At 52.8% G+C, this 23,084-nt stretch overlaps 1 protein-coding gene across 1 annotated transcript in view; it reads right to left on the bottom strand.

Annotated features, from left to right (window-relative positions):
• The window catches only part of PHLDB1 (pleckstrin homology like domain family B member 1), a 53,547-nt gene that overhangs the window by 3,765 nt on the left and 26,698 nt on the right, over positions 1 to 23,084 (bottom strand). The window contains exons 7-19 of the mRNA XM_026449843.1: positions 22,822 to 22,962; positions 22,579 to 22,716; positions 19,330 to 19,485; positions 15,883 to 15,993; positions 15,631 to 15,720; positions 11,911 to 12,051; positions 10,392 to 10,532; positions 10,145 to 10,247; positions 8,667 to 8,961; positions 8,492 to 8,582; positions 6,501 to 6,647; positions 4,424 to 4,540; positions 4,070 to 4,172 (exon numbers count right to left, since the gene is read on the bottom strand). Coding sequence (XP_026305628.1) covers positions 4,070 to 4,172; positions 4,424 to 4,540; positions 6,501 to 6,647; positions 8,492 to 8,582; positions 8,667 to 8,961; positions 10,145 to 10,247; positions 10,392 to 10,532; positions 11,911 to 12,051; positions 15,631 to 15,720; positions 15,883 to 15,993; positions 19,330 to 19,485; positions 22,579 to 22,716; positions 22,822 to 22,962 — 1,774 coding nt within the window. The remainder of the gene's footprint in view (positions 1 to 4,069; positions 4,173 to 4,423; positions 4,541 to 6,500; positions 6,648 to 8,491; positions 8,583 to 8,666; positions 8,962 to 10,144; positions 10,248 to 10,391; positions 10,533 to 11,910; positions 12,052 to 15,630; positions 15,721 to 15,882; positions 15,994 to 19,329; positions 19,486 to 22,578; positions 22,717 to 22,821; positions 22,963 to 23,084) is intronic.

Genomic DNA, 23,084 nt, shown 5'->3' with positions numbered 1-23,084 from the left:
TCTCTACTAAAAACACAAAATTAGCCGGGCATGGTGGCGCATGCCTGTAATCCCAGCTACTCAGAAGGCTGAGGCAGGAGAATCACTTGAACCTGGGAGGCGGAGGTTGTGGTGAGCCGAGATCGCACCACTGCACTCCAGCCTGGGCAACAAGAGCAAAACTCCGTCTCAAAATAATAAAATAATAAATAAATAAATAAATAAATAAATAAAATAAAATAAAATAAAAAGAAAGGAAGCACACTCCCTTGATGTGTACAGAGCATTTAGCATATACATATAGCATATAGCCTCTGGAAGTCAGAGGTGGCAGGAAAGGGGCAAACTACCTGAGCAGAGGTGACCATTCAGTGAGAAGGGACAGGATCCCTGTCAAGGGAAAGCACAGGGCCTGGGCCACCTTGTCTGTGGCACTGCTCAGATGCTACAGCTGATATCCTTAACAGTGAGCCTGAGTCCTACAGGAGAGGTCACGCCAATCACTAAACTCAATGGTGCCGGCTGGAAGTAAGCTCCTCCCCGAGTGCGCCTCCTCTCCCCAACCTCCGTGGCTTGGTAAAGGCAACTTACAGACTGGTGCCAACATGTCCCTCCAGCCTTGTATCACAACCTTCCCCTGCATGAGTCCCAAGTCCTATCTGAGCTTCTCGCTGTTCCCTTAATAATACACTCTGTATGCTGGAACTGTCTCCTCCAGCCCATTTCCTTGGCAAACTCCTAAACAATCTTCAAAACCCATCGCAAAATGGCACCACGACAGTGCACAGTTGTGCTCTCCTGTGTTCCCACAGCACAGATGCTCCTCTGTATAGAACTGATGCTGAATCGGAATCCTCCTTTATCCATTCATGGTCTACCTCCTCCAACACAAACAACTATGTGCCTGGCACACAGTAGGTACTCAATGCTGAATGAATTGAGTCCTAGACACCGGGATTCAGAGAGAAGTCAGAGACCCTTCTCTTAGGAAACTACAATCTCACAGGGAGGAAAATACAGACACTCAGCTATGTAAATAGCTAGTAAAGGCATGGCTAGGAACTCCATGAGACCACCTACGCATCACAGGTTGTCATGAGTATTAAATGAAAGAACACATTTAAGGTATTCAGCACAGTGTGTGGCACATAACGTGACACTGTTATTATATCATTACACTCCTGGATTGATGTCACATGGAAAAACAGATGCTGGATAATGCAGGGCTTCAGAGGAGGATGGGAATCACTCCTAGTAAGGTGGGGTCAGGAAAGGCTTCCTAGAGATAATATGTAATCTGGACTCCATGCAATGAGGGGATTTCTATCAAGTTGGCAGGAAGAGGGTCCAAGTGGAACAGGCAGGGCACCCAGGGCCCTTATCCAGGCCCATTTCTGACACTTCCTCCTTGGAAAAGAACCAGCCCTGCCTGGCTCTGGGCCTGCTCAGCCCTCCAGCTCCTGTTCTCTCTCATCCCTTCCTTCACAGGAAATAGTAACACACTCCTGCCTCCGCTTTCTTACCACCCACCTATCCTCAATCTTGTGCAATCTGGCTCCTGGCCCCATGCACAGCAGAAAGCCTTCTCTTGACAAGCTCCCATCCCTGAGTCTAACAGCCTTTGGGCCACATCTTTCTTGGCCTTTCTGCAGCATCCATCATCGCTGGTGACACCTCCTGCTTGTGAATGTCTGCTCCTTTGGCTGGCTTCCTTCCCTGTTTCTGCTCCCATTTCTATTCCTGCCATCTGAACTTGGTCTCCTTTTGTTTCACAGACGCTAAGGCCACATATGCCAAGCACCAGCCCAGCACCTGGCATGTGGTTAGTGCTGGCTTCCTGTCTCCTGCCCCTTCTCCCTCTGCTGGTCTCTCCTCTTTCTCCTTCCCCACACAGGTAGGCCTGCCCCAGGGTTTGGCCCTCTCCCTCCCCTCTTCTCTGCTCTGAAGTCTGACTGCCCAGGTTCAGACTTATCTCTGTCTCTTAGGAGCTGTGGGACCTTGGGCAATTTACTTAACCTCTCTGAGTATCATTTTTCTCATCTGTAAAATGGCATAAAAAAAGTGTTTCCCTATAGGATTATTTCAAAGACTAATGAGGTGATGCATTCAGAGTGCTTAGCATAGCACCTGGCTCATGCAAGTGCTTGATAAAGGTTATCTGCTATTACTATTATTCCACCTGATTCAACTATTACTCCACCTCTAATCCTGACCATCCTCCTAAACCTAGATGTCCCAGAGGCACCTCAATCTCAACATGCCTCAAATGGAACTCTTTTCCCCAGGCCTGTTTCTTCCTCTCCAAAGTCCCTAGTCCCTCTACCTTCCTGGTGCAGAGAGAAACATGGGACACCTGTGCTTCTGTCTTTCCTGCCTCCTCAAAACACCCAGGACCCAGGCTGGTCAGGGAAGGCTTCTTAGAGGAGCCAGCAGGTGATCAGGGACCAGGTTAGGGGGGAAAAGGGCACTCCAGACCTGAGCATCTCTGGCACCAAACTCTGCAGCCCTTTCCCCTCTTCTGAGCTCCTAGCAGGATTGCTCTTCCCAGCTCTGTGGCTGGGTGAGGCTGTGTGACTGGCAGACAGCCCCACCTATGAATTGTGGACAAAAATGATGTGTGTCACTTCCCAGCTGGGACATTTAATACCAAGGCCAGGCTTATTTAAGCCTCTTTCCCTCTGCCACTGTGGCCAGAAATGTTCCCAAAAGGCATGCTGAAGCAAAGACAACACTGATGCAGGGCAGAGCCCCCACCAACTCACGATGTGCAGTCCACATGTATTGGGCATAAGGAAATCTAGTACTTATAAGCCACTAGGATTTTCCTTTTTAATATTTCTTTTTTTGTTTTTGAGATGGCGTCTTGCTCTATCGCCAGGCTAGAGTGCAGTGGCATGATGTCAGCTTACTGCAACCTCTACCTCCTGGGTTTAAGTGATTCTCCTGCCTCAGCCTCCTGAGTAGCTGGGACTACAGGCATGTGCCACCATGCCCAGCTAATTTTTGTATTTTTAGTAGAGATGGGGTTTCACCATGTTGGCCAGGATGGTCTCGATCTCTTGAGCGTGTGATCTGCCCACTTCGGCCTCTCAAAAGTGCTGGGATTACAGGCATAAGCCACCATGCCCGGCCTTTTAATTAAGTTTTTTGAGACAAAGTCTCACCCTGTTGTCCAGGCTGGAGTGCAGTGGTGCAATCTCGGCTCACTGCAACCTCTGTCTCTTGGGTTCAAGCAATTCTTGTGCTCAGCCTCCTGAGTAGCTGGGACTACAGGCGCATGCCACCATGCCCAGCTAATTTTTGTACTTTTAGTAGAGACAAGGTTTCACCATGTTGCCCAGGCTGGTCTCAATCTCCTAGCTTCAAGCTATTTGCCCGCCTTGGTCTCCCAAAATGCTGGGATCACAGGTGTGAGCCACTGCACCTGTACAGCCACTGGGATTTTATGACTTCTTGTTACTGCAGCATACCTTACCTTCTCCTGACTAGGGTATAACACAGCATCCCACGCTCCAAGTGGGAAAAGTACAAAGGAAGTTCCAGGGATGGGAAAGTAGGCTAGAGGCTCGAACGGAGAGAGCTGACGGAGCAAGAGGGTCTAGTCGGCCTGTTCCTGGGCTATCTTGAGCACTCCTTGGCACTGTTCAACTGCTTGTCTTGGAGTCTTTGATGGAATCTGTCCAAGGGGGAGTTCCCAGCCCAACTCCGACCATAAGACCCCATGCTCCTGCAGAGCCTGGATGTCTCCTATCAGCATACCCATTGTGCATTGTTATAATTCTTGTCTGCTTCCCTGACTATAAGCTCCATGAGAGAGCTGTGGCCATCTTACTTATCACCAGCGCCTAGAACAGTACCTGGAACTTATTAGATGCTTAGTAACATTGCTGAATGAAGGAATGAATGAATGAACACATAAATGGAGGTGAACCAGGTACGTTGTGTACATTTCAGGGAAGGAGGGCAAGGCCCAGTCCAAGCCTCTGGTCCCCTACTTGGAAGCTTGGCCTCCTTCTAGAAGACCAGCCATCCTGGGTAACAGAGCCCAGGGGTCCTGGCTGGCCCCCAGGACGGCCTTGTTGGAACTCACCCACATAATAGGAAAGGGTGCGCTTGAGCCGGTCGAAGACAAACCAGCGCTTCTTCCATGATTTAATCTTGCCGCCCATCTTGACCAAGTAGCCACGGCAGACCTGGTGGGAAGCAGGAGTAAGGAAGGACCCAAATGTGCAGCCCTTAAGCCTTAAGTGTGTGCCATCGCCTGTGCCTGTATTCATGGGGGACTGTCCCCAACATCTCTTCAGGCCAGCACACCAGGTCCTGGGACAGAGATCTGGTTAGATAAGGGTAGAGACTGACGCCACTATTCCAACGACCCAGGAGGTGCCTCTCACAATGGGGTCCTCCCTCTCCCCAGCACCCTAGGGCCACACACGCCTTGTACCTTGCTGCTGAGCACCACGTGCAGGCAGGTATCAACACCATGGCCTGATGACTCAATATGTGTCTTCAGGTCAAAGTCCTCCTTCCGGATTGGCAGGTAGCGGGTCAGGGGTCGTGCCTGGGAGCAAGAGGGAGGGTCAGGAGAGTCTCCTCTCTTCCCTCATTATTTCCCTGTCCAGGCCCCTTGGCTTCACTTCTAAACCCCAACAGCCTGACATCACCCATCCCCAACCCATGGTGGTCACTCTGGCTCCATAGGGCTTATGGCAAAAGTGGGGACCTACTATGCCTACGTTGACTCTATCTAGGGCCAGGCAAACTGCGAAGTCACTCTGTGCCTCAGTTTTCCCACCTATAACCAAGACACAGCATCTTTGTCTTGCCCTGTCCCTCCTTTCCCTCCTGAGCCAAACAGAATAAAGTAAGAGGCCAGATAAGAACTCTGGGAAGAAAAGCCCAATAAGAAATCTAGTCTCTGACTTCCCATGGGACCTTGTTTGGGTCACATCCCTTCTCTGGTCCTCAGTTTCCTTCCATGTAAAACATGGGCTTTGAACTAGGTAATTACTAAGGTTTACTCTACCTCTGATACGAACTAGAATTCTCAGTCAGCTGGAATATTTTTCTACTCTTCCTTTCCCAGAAGAACATTAAAATGGCCAGGAAACATCACACATTATTTAAAGAAAAAAACAAAACACACAACCCCATAGATAGCTGATTCTATCCACCTCCCACACCAGACACCAGTGGCCACTGCTGCAATGCCTGAGCCCCAGGACAGGGGCTAGAAGACAGACTCCCAGAGCAGTCACTGACTAAAGCAGGAAAGGGAAACCAGGCATTTTACAAATATTCCAACCACAGGGGTAAAACTCACAGAGCTTCATTTTTTTTGTTGTTGTTTTTTTTTTCCTGAGACAGAATTTCACTCCGTCATCCAGGCTGGAGTGCAGTGGCACGATCTCAGCTCACTGCAACCTTCATCTCCTGGATTCAAGCAATTCTCATGCCTCAGCCATCACAGTAAGCTGGGATTACAGGTGTGTGATACCATGTCCAGCTAATTTTTGTATTTTTTGTAGTGATGGGGTTTCGCCAAGTTGGCCAGGCTGGTCTCTGAACTCCTGGCCTCAAGTGATCTGTGTACCTCGGTCTCCCAAAGTGCTGGGATTACAGGTGTGAGCCACTGTGCCCAGCCCCTTCTCATTATTTCCCAAAACCAATCCAGTTGACGTATCCCTTGGAATTTATTTTGTTGCATTGTAGGAAATGAGGGAGCTGTGATCACTGCTTGGGAAAGATTCCACGGGACTCCCAACCTGGGGAAGCCTATAGAGACCTAATCAGAAGGGACAGCCTATCTAAGTCCTACAGATTCTCATGGGGGGTTGTAGGAGTTAGGATTTGGGACCAGAGACATGGGCAGATTTCCCAGCCCAAACCAATTTCTTCTGCTTTCAATTGTTCTGCTCAAGTCTCCTGTTTAAGGAGAAAGGGTAGAGCTGGCTTTTGGGCAAGGAGGAATTTCTGTCCCGAAGAGAAACTAGTACAGTTCTGTCTTGGAGACGTAAACCAAAAGTCAGAGTGAGGTCATCCACTGATAGTGGGGACTGGAGATGAAAGGTCCTGTGGGGTGTGGGCCAGCACACCCTGAAGTTCCACATGCAGGAAGGGCAGCAGGGGAAGCAGAAGGGAAGGTGCAGTGCAGGCTCATGAAGCAGATCTGAAGCCCTGGAGAGGCCAAGGAGAGCCACTCTGATTCCTGACTACCAGCTCCCATCTCTGGGACACCTATCCAGACCCTATTCTCTGACCCTGGATGTCTGCAAGGTGGCCTGTCACATCCTTACAACCCACTACCCCAGCACACACACACACACATTTGAACAGTCCTGGTAGGTCTATGTTTTGGGGTCATTGAGTCCCAGGTAGAATTCTGCTTGTGTTAAGCCAACAGCAATCTTTTCTGGAGTAGAACAGGTCTTACAGCCCAACACAGAAACCCTGGGGTCTCCCCACTTCTCTACAGCCCTCACCGTCAAGCCAACCACCACTGTGCTCCACCGCCCATTCACCTGGGAAAATTGTTTCTCCCGCATCTTGACCTCCTTCTCCACCAGCTGCTGCCTCCGGGCACTCTCACTCTGTAGCCTCCGTTCAACCTGCTCACGCCTCCGCCGCTCCTCCTCCAGGGCCTGCCGCCGCAGCTCCATCTCCCGCTCCTGCCCCCAAAGCCAAGGGGTCAGCAACTATGGCCATCCTCTTCCCCCCACTGGCCCTCGTCACACCTGGGCAGGGCTGCAGGAGGCATCCACCTCAGGGTAGTCTGGCATGAGGAGGCATCATCTTCAAAGCCCACCCTCTCCAAGAGCCCTGGCTGGTTAAAGAGAAATGCTTTAAGCATGACTGTCCTGACTTCAAACCCTGACCCTGCTACCACTATGGGCTCTGTGATCCTGATAAAATCATTTAAACTTTGTTTGTTTTTTTTTTGTTGGAGACTGAGTCTCACTCTGTTGCCCAGGCCGGAGTGCAATGGTGTGATCTCGGCTCACTGCAACCTCCGCCTCCCAGGTTCAAGTGATTCTTCTGCCTTAGCCTCCCAAGTAGTTGGGATTACAGGCACCTGCCACAACGCTCAGCTAACTTTTTTGTATTTTTAGTAGACAGAGTTTCACCAGGTTGGCCAGGCTACTCTCGAACTCCTGACCTCAGGTGATCCACCTGCCTTGGCCTCCCAAAGTGCTGGAATTACAGGCATGAGCCACCACACCCAGTCATTTAAACTTTTTAAGCCTCAATTGCCTCATTTGTGAAATGAAGTTAAGAATACCCATTCCTGGAATTATAGTGAAAATGAAATTAGATCATGTATATAAATGCCCATTACTGATTCCAGTAGGAAAGCACTCAAAAAATAAATGGGGCTCTGACAATTGTATCTGAATTCTCGGAACGTGGGTTATCTAGACAACTTTTTTTGACAGCTAATATATAGTCCTTTCCCAATCACTAACTGAAGGCCTTTTGAAACTCCAAATTAGAAACATCTGCTATTGAACTTCAAACTTTATGGGCACAAAGTGACTACAGACTAAGGTCAGAATTGAACTTATAAAAGCCACTATAAAAGGATTTTAGAAGTCATTAAAACAAATAATTAAATACAGAGCATGTCAGTGATGCTTTGTATGTCTTAATTACTAATAAAGACCTCCTATACCATTAACTCTCATTTACTATTTCTTCCCAGCTCAAAACTTAGCAGAATCTCCTTTCCCCACATTTGCCAGGAGATGCTTACACATTTGCCATACTTAGACATAAATAAGATAGGAGGCATTCTTTTCTGGCTGGTCCTCCATTCAAACTGTCAGTATCTGTTTTTTATTAAATCCCTCAAACTGCTGACCTTACTCTCTGCGTCCCACTCTCATCTCAAACATGCAGAGTGCCTTGAATGGTGGACACAGAACAGCTTCTGCAGATCCTTTATTTATTCTCCTTCCTAGGCACACATTTCATCAGCCTGTCTACACCCAGGATAAACCACGGGTTCCTCTTTGCTGAATCCCAGCTCCGTGCCCATGTGAAGGAGCTGTCAGCCCTCTCTGCTCCCAAGGCTCCCCAGCCAACACCTCTACTCTGACTTGGACATCTGCCTCCTCCTCTGGTCTATACTTCACCCACAGTTCCTGCCTTTGCTAATCAGTCCCAAGAGGAATGGCCTGCCATGAAGGCAGACAGGAATCAAAATTCCTGTAGTTGCCAAAAAGTCTACAGAAGTAAACATGCAAAAACTGGAAGTTTCCGTACAAGAAATTACTGGTTGGAGAATGGTTACTGTGCTGCCTTCTCTGTTCCTAAGAGCCATGAAGTTGTAATCTCACCAAGGTTCCCTAAACCCGTTTGAGGAATACAACCTGTTAAAACATTTTCTACCCCAAGGGAATGTGGCAAGGCTAATATGGGTGGAAGGGCTTGAGGTGGAGCACAGGCCCTTGACAGGCAGCAGGCAGCTCTGTGCCCCATCACCTTGTGCCTCCCTGATCCAGGTCAGACTCACCCTTGACTCCATGAGCCGGTTCTTCTCTGCGTGAGCCTCTTTCAGCATCTTCTCCATCTCCTCGATCTTCCCCATGTCCAGACCACTCGCACTGGGGAGAGAAGGGGAAGAAGAGGTGCATCAAGGAGCTGAGGTGGTGGCTGAGGGAGGCTGTGGGCCCAGGCGTGGGGGGTACCTGGACATGTTGTCAGGGGAGCAGGCCGAGTTGCCCCCAGTGGAGATGCTGGTCTCCATGCTGTCAGAGCTCTCCAGACTCAGCGTATCGTAGGCGTGCTCACCCTCCTCCCCACGCTCCCGCCCCGCAGGCAGGTGGTGTAGGATAGAGTGGTGCATGAGAGTGGGGAAGCCCGAGGGGCCCGCTGGGAAGGGGGCTGCCCCGTGCAGGGCATCCCACTGGCACTGTGCCTCAGCTGCCGCTTTCTGCTTCAGCTCAGCCAGTCGCCGCCGTTGCTCTTCAATCACCTGTTGTCCTGCAGGAGAGACAGATGGGAGTCACAGTGGGCTCCCCACCCAGCTATGGAGCAGGCCAGTGGCAGCACCACACACAGAAGGAGGGGCAAGCAGGGAGAGGTTAACACAGAGCAGCCCCCTCTCCCCACAGCTTCCCTAAGGCCCCTGAAGCTCCAGGCCTGGCTGCTCTGCCAATGCTTCAGTCGCCTGCACAACCGGCCACAGATGCACAGTCTGGCTTCAGTGCTTTTTCGCATCCTGAGTCCACATAGGACACCAAACCTACCCAAATAGTGCCCGGGCAGCATGACAGCCAGCTGGCTCCAGCTCACAACCAAGGCCTAAGTAGGTCTAGGCAGGATACATGCACCCACCCTGCCTGCTGGAGAAGGGAGAAAGAAGAGATGGCGGAAACCCCATGAGCACCCAGAATGCCAATGCAGACCCCTCTGCGATGCAGAAGCAAAAGCAACAAATGCGGGAAAGAAGGCAGGGGAGACACGGTAGAGCACAGCTGAGGGCAGAAGAGAGGCCAGCTGGAGGGGTGAGGCCAGCAGACACCCCAACCCAGCTCAGCCTGGGACCCTGCCTGCAGGCAGTGGGGACCTGGGCAGGACACATCATGCTGATGCCAGGGCAGGGGCTGCCTGGCCAAAGCAATGCCCTCTGTGACCAACGTTCTACCTGCTGGGTCGTCGGTTGGGAGGGGCTCGGCGGGAAGCAACTCGACTGGCGTGGGGGACCCCGGGCAGAGGGTACGGTAGAGACACGGGGGGGTAAGAGGAGAGAGAGGCACAGACATGGGCTTTCAAAACAACCAAATTGCACACAAGCAACAAGGACTCCTGGGTCCCCAGAGCCAATATCTCAGGCAACCATTTCTAGAAGTAATCAAATCCATCCCCTGCCTCCAGAGAGGGCAATGTCTAACCCGACTCAGGTCAACAAGCAGTTCCCTTATTGGCTAGGCTCTCTAGGAAAGATGTCACAGCCCCCTAGGCCCTTAGTCTCCGGCCCTGAAGGCTTTAGATAAATATCCAGGAAGCTCTTCTTTAGGTACCCACTCCTCTAAATCCTTTCTGCTCTGGCCTAGATCCCAGTGAAAGGAAAAACATCCTGTGAAAGGTGTGAGCATAGAGGAAGCATGGCAACTATCCAGGGTCCCCTCAGAAGAGCAGGTGGGCTGGCGGGGCAGTCACTCACCCTTCTGTTGCAGAGCTAGTTGGCGCTTGGTCTCGATGTCCTGCAGTGTGGCTGCCAGGTTGCGCGGAAGGCTGCCCGTGCCATTCTGGGTGAGTAGAGCGCTCTGCAGAGGAATGGAGAGTTTGGACCTGGGCTCAGAAGGCCCTCACTCCCATTCCCAAGGCTTTTATGGGTGGTCTTGGCCTCTCCCCAGCATGACAGTCTCCATCCCCTGCCACATGTGCAGCCCCACCCACTGTCCTCAGACCTTTGGGGAGGGGCTACGCCCCAGGGTAGCCACGCTGAGCTGGGAGGAGGAGGAGGAAGAGCCAGAGGAGGAGGGAAGGGGGCCGCTGCGGGTCCGGGGAAGGGGGCTGGTGGCCTCGCCATCCATCCTGGAACGGTAAACCTGGAAAGAAAAGATAGTGCCCAGTGACTTCTGGCTCCCCCATTGGCCACCTCCCCCATGTCACCTAGTCTGGCTGTGATCTGATGTATCACCCTGGCACTAGGCCTCAGGCCTTCTGGCTCTGACAACAAGCCTCCTGAGCCAGCCCAATGGCCAGATGCTATTGGCAGCTGCCAATTCTCCTTTCCATGCTGTTCCTCCCTGGGCCAATCCCTAGCCCAACCCTGGGTCTAAGAAAAGACCTGTAAACAGACCCATGCAAGGATTTAATGTCAGTCAGGCAGGGTTGTGCAGGAGGTCAACTAGAAACTGGGTTCCCTCTGGTCCTATCTCGGTCACACACCTCCCTACTCTGGGCCTTGGCTTCCTTTTCTGCAAAAGAAGGGGGTAGGACTAGACTAAATAATGGCCAAGCTCCCCTGCAGCACTAGCATGTGGTAAATATGGCTCTTAGCGTCACAAACCCTGACTTGAAATAAGCTCTGCTACTTCTTAGCTGTGTGGCCTTGGAAAGATTACTTATCTTCTCCATGCTCCAGTGTTTCATCTATAAAATGAGTTAACTTTATCTACCTCAAAGGCCTATGGTGATGATTAAGAGAATCAAAACATGTTAGTCTCTAACCAGCTGGGTACACAGTAGAAGTCTTATATGATCAAACTCCTCCCCAAGGAAACATGAAATTTTAGCTGAGGTCACAGTCTTACAGATGCAGTGCATTCACTCAACGGATGATCGTAAATGGTCAATGTTAGGCACTGCAGCAGGTCAGTGGAGGAAACCTAAGGAGAAGACTAGCCCAGCTCCCTTTCCCACCCCATGGTCAGTTGCTTGCTGCAGGTTCAGGTAGGCCCACGCCCTCCATGGCAACTCTGCGGAGGCTTGGGCTGTCACTTCAGAGTCTTTGCCCCTTGTTTTCTGCTTCCAAGTGTCACTGCTGGAGAAACCAGGAGAACAAAATACTGGCAGTTCTCTCAGGACACACTAGTTCCAGTTGCCACAGGCCCAAGAGCCTGTCAGGCCCCCAGACTGGGTGAGAAGCTCTGGGTGTTGGGGGCTGCCAAGCATAGGCCAGACCCACAGCCTAGCTCAGCACAGGGCACCAAACAGTTCCCAACCTGACCATAGCTCCAGAATCCCCTTCCACCAGACACTCAATCAGACAGTTTTAGACGATGGAGGCTGGCCCTCTGGTTGCCCAAATGCCAGGATAGCTGCCCAAGGAGTGACCTTCTCAGGGCCCAGAGATGCCCTCATTGCCCTGACTGGGCTGACGCCTCCACTCAAGGTGGTACTGTGTGGCTGATGGATTGGCAGGAGGTATCAGAGTGGACAGGTGCACAGGCTGGGGAGGATGGGCAGTGAAGGAGGGGTTACCTGCAGCTGACGGGAAGCTTTGGCGGGCAGAGGCGGGGGAGAAGAGTGAGGGGAGGCTGCAGTGGGGCCAGTCCCCAGCCCGGCCATCAGCTCCTGGTACCACTGCTCTAAGTCTACAGCAGGGAGCAGCAGCTTCTCCATCTGGAGGTGGGAATAGGGAGGGGAAAAGGGGACAGGAGGGGAAGGATGGAGAGGAAAGGCCAGGAAATAAAGGGAAAGGAAAAGGCAGGAGAAGGGAGAAAGAAGAAAGAAGAGGAAGAAGGAGGGGAAAGGTTAAAGGAAGGCCATACCAGGGGAATGGACAGGAAGGTGAAGGAAGAAGGGGAGGAAGGAAGGGAGAAAGGAGAGCATCAAGAAAAAGAAGAGAAAAACAGTGAGACAACAGTTGCCCTGAATGTACTAAGGGCCAAGAGAAACAGTCAGGGTACAACTTCCAGACCACAGACATGTGCTACACCAACCATGAAACCAGCCACCAGACAGAGCCTGCAGGCACTGAGCACTCCCCTTGGGCTGGCCCAGAGCCAGGAGGCCAGGTGAGCAGGAGCAAAACACACACGCAGCACACCAGTCATGGGTGGGGGTAGCAAGAACTCACAGACCACCAACCTTGGGTGAAGGCGTGATGGAAGCAAACGAGGAGGAGGGCAGCATGGGAGGAAGGCAGGTGGTGGGAACCAGGTCCCGGGAGGCGGAGGCCCAGGGAGAAAGGCCTGGCACAGGGGCTGGGGGCATGGGCGAGGTGTCCCGCATCACCTTTAGCTGCTCAAGCATCACGTACTTGGGGCAAGGCCAGACGCAGGAGGGAATATAAGAGGTTAATGGAACTAGAATACATAAGATGGCCCTACCCACAGGGGAAGAGAGGGAAAGGACAGGAAGTACAGAGCCTGCAGCCTAGGAAAACCAGAGTCCTCTCAACTCGATGCCCTCATCCTAGAGCAGAAGGCCTGCCCCTTCCCAGGCCATAGGAGGTGAAGAAAGCTCCCAAGGCCCTAGGGGAGAAAAGAAACCACTCCCAACCTCCCCTTATACAGGCTGCCCTTCTCCCTCTCTGTTGAACACAGATCCTTCTGTCCCCCCAGCTCCACCCAGGCCCAAGGGGGAATCTAGGCCATCCATAAAGAGGTCCGTGGGCATTGGTGGGCACCCTCAGTGGCTGGTACCTCACTGTCAGGCAGGGGCTGGGCGAGCACACTGGGGGGGGGTGGCAGAAGCATAGGGGTCCAAGCGGGAACACAGCTGGAAAACTTCTGCCAGGGTCACATATTCCTGGGGTGCCCAGTGGAAGGGGTAGGGGTGGGCCTAGAAAGGGGTTAACAGGGTTCAACAAGGTGCCCAACACCCCAAACTCCATGCCAGGCCACAGGGCCATCACTCCAGGTCAATACAAACTCCAAGGCAGGGGTAGGGTGCCTGCTATGCTCATAGATGGCTGCAAGGAGTGACAGAGACCAGAAAAGGGCAGCAGAACCAACAGTCTGAAGGCTCCTCCTGCCCCTCCACTCTTGGAGCCACCTTGGCATCCAGTCCTGACCCAAGCAGACCCTGAAGGCCCATACCTGAATTCGCCCTGGGCTGGAGACAGGCAAAGAAGCCCACAGAAGGCCTTCTAAGAGTACACTGAGGATCAGAACCCAGCTCCCAGAGAACCCCCATCCCCAACAACCTGGCAGTCCCCAGTGGAGCACACACATGCAACATTGGGCACCAGTCATACCATTCCCCAGGGTCCCCTCACACCCCATCAGTCCGGGCAGGAGCTAGAAACAGGTGGGGAAAGGTGGAGACATCACCAGGGCCTGAGCAAGATGGGCTGTGAGAAAGAGGCCTTAGCAAGGAACAGCTAAAAGCCTAGCAGAAAAATGGGCCCACTGCCCAAGGTGAGTCCTTAGAAAGATGCCAACACATTCAACTGTGGGTTGGCAGAACAGGGACTGTCGTATTCATCACCTGTCCTTAGAAACTGAGCTTATCGGCCGGGCGCGGTGGCTCAAGCCTGTAATCCCAGCACTTTGGGAGGCCAAGACGGGTGGATCATGAGGTCAGGAGATCAAGATCATCCTGGCCTACACGGTGAAACCCCGTCTCTACTAAAAAATACAAAAAAACTAGCCGGGCGAGATAGTCCCAGCTACTCGGGGGGCTGAGGCAGGAGAATGGCGTAAAATCCGGGAGGCGGAGCTTGCAGTGAGCCGAGATTGCGCCACTGTACTCCAGCCTGGGCGACAGAGTGAGACTCCGTCTCAAAAAAAAAAAAAAAAGGCCGGGCGCAGTGGCTCAAGCCTGTAATCCCAGCACTTTGGGAGGCCGAGATGGGCGGATCATGAGGTCAGGAGTTCGAGACCATCCTGACTAATACGGTGAAACCCCGTCTCTACTAAAAAATACAAAAAACTAGCCGGGCGACGAGGCGGGCGCCTGTAGTCCCAGCTACTCGGGAGGCTGAGACAGGAGAATGGCGTGAACCCGGGAGGCGGAGCTTGCAGTGAGCTGAGATCCGGCCACTGCGCTCTAGCCTGGGCGACAGAGCCAGACTCCGTCTCAAAAAAAAAAAAAGAAAGAAACTGAGCTTATCTGGGTGCTGGGAGCATGGTAGACCTCCACAACGCATGCTGAATCAAGGTGCAGGATGATAAGCCTGCCCTACCCAAGGCCCATCCAGGCCTAGCTCTAGAACCAGGTTGTCCTCTGGGGTCATGGAAAAGAAAAATGAGCCAGAGGGTCCAGCCTGTTGTGCGAACTGATGAATGGCATGCAGAATATAGGCAAATTAATATGCAATTCAATGGGCTGCCCAGGCACTCTATGGAATGGTGGCATGGCACGCTCACACACACTCTCCCAAACTCTGGCCAGCCAAGAAACTATCACCACATGCCCTTCAGCTAAGCCCTGGGAGGAACTGTAGGCAGGGGCTCAGCGGGCAGGCAGGCAGGCAGTGGGCAAAGCAGAGCACGCAGTTAGCTGTGATTACCTCTTGTGCTTTGGGGCAGAGAAGAGTGGAAGCAGGTGGGATTAAAGAGACAGAGGAGGCCCCAGCCTGAGAAGACCCTGGGAAAAGGCCCAGAGCCTTAGTCCCCAGCCCCATCTCTGAGGACTCGGGGGTGAGTAGCTCGGCCTACAGAGAGGGGACAGAGTGAGGGGCTGCATCCGTCACACTTGGCCCGGTTCCCCACCCCAGGCCTAAATTGTTTGTGTAGTGAGGCAGGGAGGGAGGGAACGAAGTTGGTAAACCAGATATGTTCCATTTGGAACTCACACACCAGACATACAGCCTTGGGAAGAACCATTTAAGGGGCCTCAATATCCTCTTCTGAGACAAACGCCTAACTCAGGACTGAAGCCCAGGAGCCCCAGGATCAGCACTCCTATATCCATATGCTCCCCTTCAAGGTGAGTCCATCCAGCCCAGCCCCTACTAAGCCTCTGAGCTGTCTACCCACCCAACCCAGACCCCTGAGTCTCCCCACATATATTCAGCCACCAAAAACAGGGAAATCAGTGGGCTCCTGGGAATCCTAAAGGCAACTAAACAGAGACAGCTGGTGGTCATGGAAGATCAAATTCCAGAGCTTGGGGCCATTCCTCCTCAAATCTCTCCCATTCAGGGAGATGCCCCATACAACCTCAGCCACTGGGGTGAAAGTGCCGTGTGTTACTCAGAGCCTCCCAGGACACCCCCTGGGCCTGAAGCTGGGGCTAACCCAATCATGATACCTCTTTGAGGGTCGATGTGGTCTTCGGGAAAGGCCTGCCCCCTGTGAGTGAGTGGTATCTCCTTTCCAGCACAGTCAGTTTCTCCTTCTCCTGCGAGCCCAGAATGGCAGAGAGTCAAAGAGGAGTGGGAGCCAGGAGATTGTGTGAGGGGGTCCCTGTGCTCCATCCCAGCACGTTTGCACCCCAGCCCTTCTGCACTCCCCTCCCATTTACCCTACTCAAAATCCCCCAGCCCAACCTGAGGGACCCTACCTTTTGCAGCAGCTGTAAGGAGGCATTCTTGTCCCGGGCCAGGCGTTCTGACTCTTGTACGGCCTGAGCCCGGATCTGCCCAGCCTGACTGTCCAGGACGGCCAGGCGCTCCTAAAGGAGATGGGGTGGTTGATCAGGCCCTGGGGAGACAGGGCTGAGCTCAAGGTGAGAACTAGCTGGCTCTCCTGCCCAGAGACTGAAGGCTCAGGTGAAGGGGATCAACCAGCTCTTCTGCTTGGCCTCAACTCACCCTAAGAAAACACAGGCTGCCATGTGAGCTCCTTCCCTCAGGGGGAAGGAGCTCCCTCCTTCCTCCCTCCCTTGACCAACGACCTCTGTGCCATTAGGCACACCACTCAGATCCTCTAACCTCCCTTCCCTTACCCCACAACCAATGGGTCCCAAAGCCTAGAGACACTCCATCTGCCTCATTCTCCCTGTCCCAACCCCACTTGCCACCACTCAAATCCAGGCCCTCTGCTTCCCTGGTCCGGACCTTCTCACCAGCCTCTGCTTCCACTCTCTCAACTTCCTGATTCACTCCACACTGTCACAAATGTCTTCCTAAGATGACTTTGAGGTTTGTTTGCTTATCTGAATTTTCTAATCTTTCTAAAAAGAAAAATTACTTTCTAAAAAGGATTACTTGAATAATTTTTTAAAAATCCACAAATAAGGTCAGATCATGCCTCCCTCAAAATCTTTCAGTGGCTCCTCATTACACACAGGATAAAGCACAGACTCCTTACCAGGCATTCGGGGCTCCCAAACCCTTTGCAGCTCCCCTCCCTCCTACCGCCTCCATGTCCTCTCAGCTCAGCCACACAGTACACTCAGCTGTGTAGCTGAAAACTCTCAGGCCTTTCTTATGTCGCTTCCTTAGGCCAGAAGAGCTGTCCCAATCTTCTCTATCTATCAAGAGCTTACTTATCATCTAAGATTAGACCAAATGCTACCTCCTCTCCAAAGCCTCCCTTGATTGCCACTCAATTTCTTTGCTCCTTCCTCTGTGCTCATATTCTTCTGTATCACCATCTACCTCTATTATTGTTATTTGTGAATATATCTGTTACTACTACCACCACCCTGCCCCAAACATAAGATCCACATTGTCTTTTCTATCTTTATACCCCCAATAGGGCTTTTAGAACAGTACCTGGCTCAATAATCATGTGCTAAAAGGAAATGAAAAGATAATAAGGGGGAAGGATGAGGGATGGGAAAAATGGGCTGGGTTAATTCCAGGAGGGCTTCCTGAAGAAGGTAGCCTTAAACCACCACCCTTAGGAGCAAATCATGGGAAAGGAAGAGTTAAAGAAGGATGATGTCCTAAATCTGGGGTCAGTCCAAAAGAAGACCAAAGTAGGCTGGCCGGGTGTGGTGGCTCACGCCTGTAATCTTAGCACTTTGGGAGGCTGAGGAGGCTGGATCACCTGAGGTTAGCAGTTTGAGATCAGCCTGGCCAACATGGTGAAATCCCATTTCTACCAAAAATACAAAAATTAGCCAGGTGTGGTGGGGGGCACCTGTAATCCTGGCTACTCGAGAGGCTGAGGCAGGAGAATCGCCTGAACCCGGGAGGTGGAGGTTGCAGTGAGCTAAGATCACACCATTGCACTCTGGCCTGGGCGACAACAGTGAGACTCTGTCTCAAAATGAACAACAACAACAAAGTAGGCTAGGCAGTAATCCTCACTGCAAGAGCCGCCATCTACTAAGAACCCATTAGGAGCCAGGAACTCTGCTAAATGTTTTGCATTTGTTATGTCATTTAATAAGCTCCCTTATGAGGCAGCTGCATTTATATCCATTTTATGGGTGAGAACACCAACATATTTAGGAGCTAAGATCTCTTAGCCAGCTAAGTGGTAGAGCAAGGACTAGAATCATCTATTGAACTCCCAGGCCAGTACTCTGAGCCACTCTGAATCAGAGTGGAAAGGGCAGGGGATCACAGGGCACCAGGGTAGACAGAGCCTAGGGTGGGACACTAGGGTCTGAGAATGAAAGCTGGATAAAGTTCCTAAGGAGGAGCATGGGGAAGAATGTGATACCCCAGGTCCCAGGGCTTGAGCTCCGGTTTCCCAGGAGCCAGAGTGGGTGTGGGAAAAGGAATCCACTACTGCCAAGCCCTCCCAAACTCCCTGGAGCTTATACTCACCAGAATCCCAAAGGGATGAGATTAGCTGATCTACAGCTCCCTACCTCATTCCCTCCAGGAAGAAGGAGGAAGAGGCTAGAGAAGTGCCCACCCCTAGCCTCAGTGCAGTACAGTAGAAGGACATGGGATTTGGGCCAACAGGCCTGGGTTCCAGTTCTGACTCTGAAGCTTATATTATGGGAGGCTTTGGGCAAAATGTGTAGCTTCTCCTACTCCTAGTTTCTTTGTCTATAAAATGGGGATAATAGCACTTGTCTTGTGATACCATCCTAAGGACAGCATGAGGTAATCCAAGGAAGGCTCCCAGCAAAGTGCCTGACACACACTCATGTGCTTAGGTGTGTCAATTTTCTTCCTTCCATTCATCAGTCAGTGCATTTGTAAGATAGCAGCTCAGGGAGAGAAGCATGGGATCTGGACTCAAGGAAAGTGCAGCAGCTCCCCATTTACCAACAACCCCAGCCTAGCCAGCAAATCTTCTAAGTCGCCAATTTTAGACACCACTCCCCAGTCTCACCATCTCACTTCCCCCACACTAACTCCAGCCAGGCATAATGTACATGCATGTGTGCATATGCCTGGCCACAAGCTTCAGCCGTAAGGGTGGAAGCTGCTTGAGCCATCCTCTCCAGTCCCTCTCTCACCTCTTCCCAACCCTTACTAACACATACCTCCTCCCAGCTTTACTCCCCACCCTCACACACAGGCCCCTGCGCCACCATCCTGTGGTCTGGCCGAGATCAGGAGCAGACAATCACAGTATCTAGCTAGCGTGTCAGAGCCAACCAGGCCACAATACGCAATAACCCTTGTTTTATAGCTCGGCCAAGGCAGGACAGAGCCATGGCTGGAACCCAAATGAATGCCCTTTCTAGGGCCCCTAGCTGGCTCTAATATCCAGATCTCAAATCTTTCTGTGTGTCCCAGCACTTCCACTAGACAAGAGCTCTGCAAGCACAGGGCAAACCTCCTCCTCCTCCATCTTTCACCTTCCTGATGGGCCAGTGCTAAGCTCTGAATAGGAGCAGAATCCACTTTCCACTGGAAGACCGAGGGGAGTCAGAGCTTAATAATAATAGCTATTCTTCACCGAGTGCTTACTACAATCACATCTTATTCTGTCTTTACATCTTGTTTAATTCTCATAACAACCTGTTATAATTCTCATTTTACAGACAAGGAAACCCAGGCACAAAAGGCGAAGTTAACTTTTGTGAAGTCATTGGGATTCAAACCCAGGTCACAGGCCTCCAACAGCACGCAGCAGGGAACGGAGTGGGGCACACCTTCCTCTTGGCGATGCTGCGGAGCAGCTCAGCCTTGCTCCGGAGCAGCCCCTGACCGGCCAGCTCACGCTCCTCCTCCACGCGGCTCTCCCGCTCCAACTGCTGGAACTCCAAGTCCTCAAAGAGCTTTGTCTCAGTCTCCAGGGCCTCTGCCTCCTTCAACGACAGTGACAAAGGGGGTTGGGTGGTGCTTGCAATGCCACTCTGCACCTGGAAGGCCAGGCCACAGGGGCATGCGTTGTATGGGGCTGGACCCGGGGAAATTGGGTAGGAAACCTGCCTTCACCCAGCTCCCGCTGTACTTGGCCTTGCCCTTTCGCGGGCATCATGGCCTGGAGCGCTGATCCCCCCAACCTTCCCGGTTCCCTCCAAGCCACAGCACCAACCCTGGTGTCCGGCAGGTACTGCAGGGACCAGGTGGTCCCGTCCCACCGCTCTCCTCTCTTCCTTCTGGGGCGTGGCCCGCGGGGGCCGGGGGAGGGGGGGCGGTGGAACTGACCCTTCTCAGCTGCTCCTGTAACTGTTCCCGCACTGACTCGGGGCAGTTATCGAGCTGCGTCTGGAGCTCGGCGTAGAGCGCCTGGCGGGCCTCCAGGTGCCTCCGTCCCGCGGCCAGCTCCGCCCTCTCCTGGTCGGCGGGAGGGAGAGGGCGGGGCACAGGGGAGAAACAGAACACACACTCCTCAACTCCGGCCCGGCAGCGGCGGGAGGGGAGCGCGGGAGGGAGGCCAGGGCGGGACAGAATGGGGGTCGGCAATGGGGGTTGAGAGAAGAGAAAAGGCTGGAATCAAAGAGGAGAATAACCAGGTGAGGAGAAAGAAAAGAGTAGAAAGGGAAAGTGAGGAGGGAAAGAGGTGAAGAGGCAGAGGGCCCGAGGCCAGGAGCTGAAGGGTAACACAGCAGTCAGAGGTGCAGGGGGTGGGGTAACACAGGCAGAGGTGTGGGGGCAGAGCACAGATTTTGGTCTCCTGGGGTCCCTTGAACTGAAATTGTTGGGTAGGTCCTGAGAAAAGGCCCTCTGTTTTCTCTCCAAACCAGTCAAGGCTGGTTCCGCATCACAGAATCGGAGCCTCCAGTTCTCATCCCTCCCCTTCTACCACAGCCCAGAGACCAAAATTTAACCCAGGGTAAAAGGTGATGGTGAGGGTTAAATCCAGGGTTGGGCGTGAATCAGGAGCTGAGGATGTTAAAGCAGTGTGGCAGAAGGGACCCCAGCCCAACACCCTTGGCCTCCCTCCCCTCCTGCCCAGGGTCGGGGTGGGGTGTTGGCCCTGCAGGCTGAACTTCAGGGATGAGGGTTGCAATTAGTTCGGGCCGTTGTCATGGTAATAAGAGTCCCAGGAGTGGGTACAGAGGGGGTGGACTGTTCTGTCTGGGGTGAGATGACACCTCTGAGGGCAGGAAGGGGGACGAGGGAAGGGTTTGGTGAGTCACCCCTCAAAGGACAGGCAGAGGAGAAACTGTGATTACTGATTCAAAAGTCGGAGTGGAGCCATGGGCTGGGGGCAGGGGAGGGAAGCCGAGTGAACCCTCTACACCACTGCCATCACTACCACCATCACCACCACCACCGTCACTACCACAGCCTCAAATAACTTCTTTCTTCCCCACAGAGAAAGTGAAGTCCAGGCCTCCAAAAAACTCCAGGTCAGTGGGAAACGAGATTAGGCAGGTTCCTTCTGAAATGCTGAGCTTTATCCCTGGGAGTGAGGCCCTGTGCTGAACCCAGTCACTCCCACCCCTCTACCCAACTCATCTACCCATCGCCAGAGAGGAGGACCTGATCAGGCCAGTTCCTGAGGTTTAGGTGCTTCCTCAGCCTTGGACTCAGCCTTTAAAATACCCTGTGTTATAGGTGGCTTGGGGTGAGGGGAAGAGTAGGGGCTACCCATTACCAACCTCTGATGGGTATCTGCATTTAGGAAGCCCCAGGGGAAAGCTAGGAAGGGTAGCCACTGTGTTGGCAGAGAGGTCCTATTCAAGCCCTCCAAGACCATGCCCACAACTGGGCCTCCTTACTGCTTGGCTCCAGAAGGCAGGCAGGGGACTAGGTGGAAGACAGCCCGGTCTGCTGTACAGGAAGCTGCCAGGAAGCTTCCTTGAGTTATCTCACGCTGTCCTCAGACAGTAGCCTAAGACAGCAGCCTAGGCATTTCCAATGGGAAGAACTTCAGTCTGAGCAGCTCCACAGCCAAGCATTTCCCCCACCCTTATACCCCTCCTGCCAATGCCCCCTTGAGTAAAGTTGAGCTACCAGTCCTCCTGCCAATTCCTTTCATATCAAAATTCTGGGGTCCCACACCAAGAAAAGAAGGAGGCAGCATTAGAGGGGAGAGGCCAGGGGCACAGAGGCACCCATTGAGTTAGTGCAAAAGCGGGCATGGCTCAGCCCTACCTGGGTGGCACTGGCAGTTAGGGGCATGCGGAAAGCCCAGGTCAGTGATTAGAAGGGGCATTAGTGTAGGCCTAGTTGGCAAGCATGGAGTTAATTTGGCACAGAATTTGGGAGTGTGGTTTTGGGGGCCAGAGCCAAAGCTCCAAAAAAAAAAAAAACGGGTCAAAGAATTTTTAAGATCCTCAAAATTGAGGGCAGGAGGAAGAAACTCAAAAAATCCAGAAGGAAAATTAAATTATTGGAAAAATACTGTCAGATCCAGAAATAGATGACCCCTCTCCACTTCAGAGCTTTTGGCACGGTGTTGGGCATCTGGGAGTGGCCCCTGCAGGCTGGCACGAAATCTGAAAGGGGCAGGGGCAGGAGCTAGGGTCACCTGGGACAGGAGGCTGCAGATCCTGAAGGCTCAAGGGAAGCAGAGGCCCGAGGGTCATCTCCCAAAGATCACAATGTAAGCACTTGTGGCATGCTTGGAGGGAGATGTTCTCCAGATGGTGGGACCCAAACTTGAATCACTCCCCAGTGTCAGTCCCTCGGGCTGTGTTCACTGCCCAAGAAGGGGCTTTGGCACTGCCTAGAAGGGCCATAAAGGGCCTAGGATGGCAGGCACCCAGAGGTAGCACACAGACCCAAACAGAGGAGACCCCAGACACCAGCCCAGCCCCTGGCAGTGCCCTCCAAGCTGGTACCTTCCACAGAGGAGGACAAGTCACCCTGTCCCTGGAAGGCCACAGAGACCACTTGTACTGCAGAATGGATGATGAAGTGAGGGGTGCAGGGCCCCAGAGAAGATGTTTCTCCTTCTCTCCCAGGCCACTGGTACCCAGCACTAAGCCGGGCCAGGTATGGGTTACCTTGTCCCTCTCCTTCTGGATGCCTGTCTCCAAGGCCACCAGCTTCTCCTGCAGTTGATCCACTGCCTTCTGCTCCTTCTGCAGCAGTGCCCGCTCTGCCTCCCTCTCTCCCTGCAGCAGTGCCCGCTCCATTTCGGCCTGGGGGCAGACACCAGGATCCCCATCAAAGCAGCTGACTGTGGCCCCTCTCTGGGGCCTTCAGTTGGCCTAGGGAAGAGTCTAGCTAGGGACTTCATGGCTCACCTCTCGGGCTGACTCCTGCAGCTGCTGCTCTAGCTCCTTCACACGGACCTTGAGCTGCTCCACGCGCCCCAGCACCTGAGCCCGCTCCTCTTCCAGGGCTAGCACCTCTCCCTGGAGCTTGGTGCTAGGTGCATCTTCATGCTGGAGGGGAGGGAAGCTATCAACTGAGGAAGCCTAGAGCCTTTTGGAGTCAGACCAATAAAATGAATCACCTGTTCCTCCAGGCACTTGCTGAGGAATAGCTGGACTGAGACAGGAGGCTA

The sequence above is a fragment of the Piliocolobus tephrosceles genome, chromosome 13 (assembly GCF_002776525.5).
Source record: "Piliocolobus tephrosceles isolate RC106 chromosome 13, ASM277652v3, whole genome shotgun sequence".
Taxonomy (NCBI): domain Eukaryota; kingdom Metazoa; phylum Chordata; class Mammalia; order Primates; family Cercopithecidae; genus Piliocolobus; species Piliocolobus tephrosceles.
This window is presented reverse-complemented; position numbering and strand designations above follow the sequence as displayed.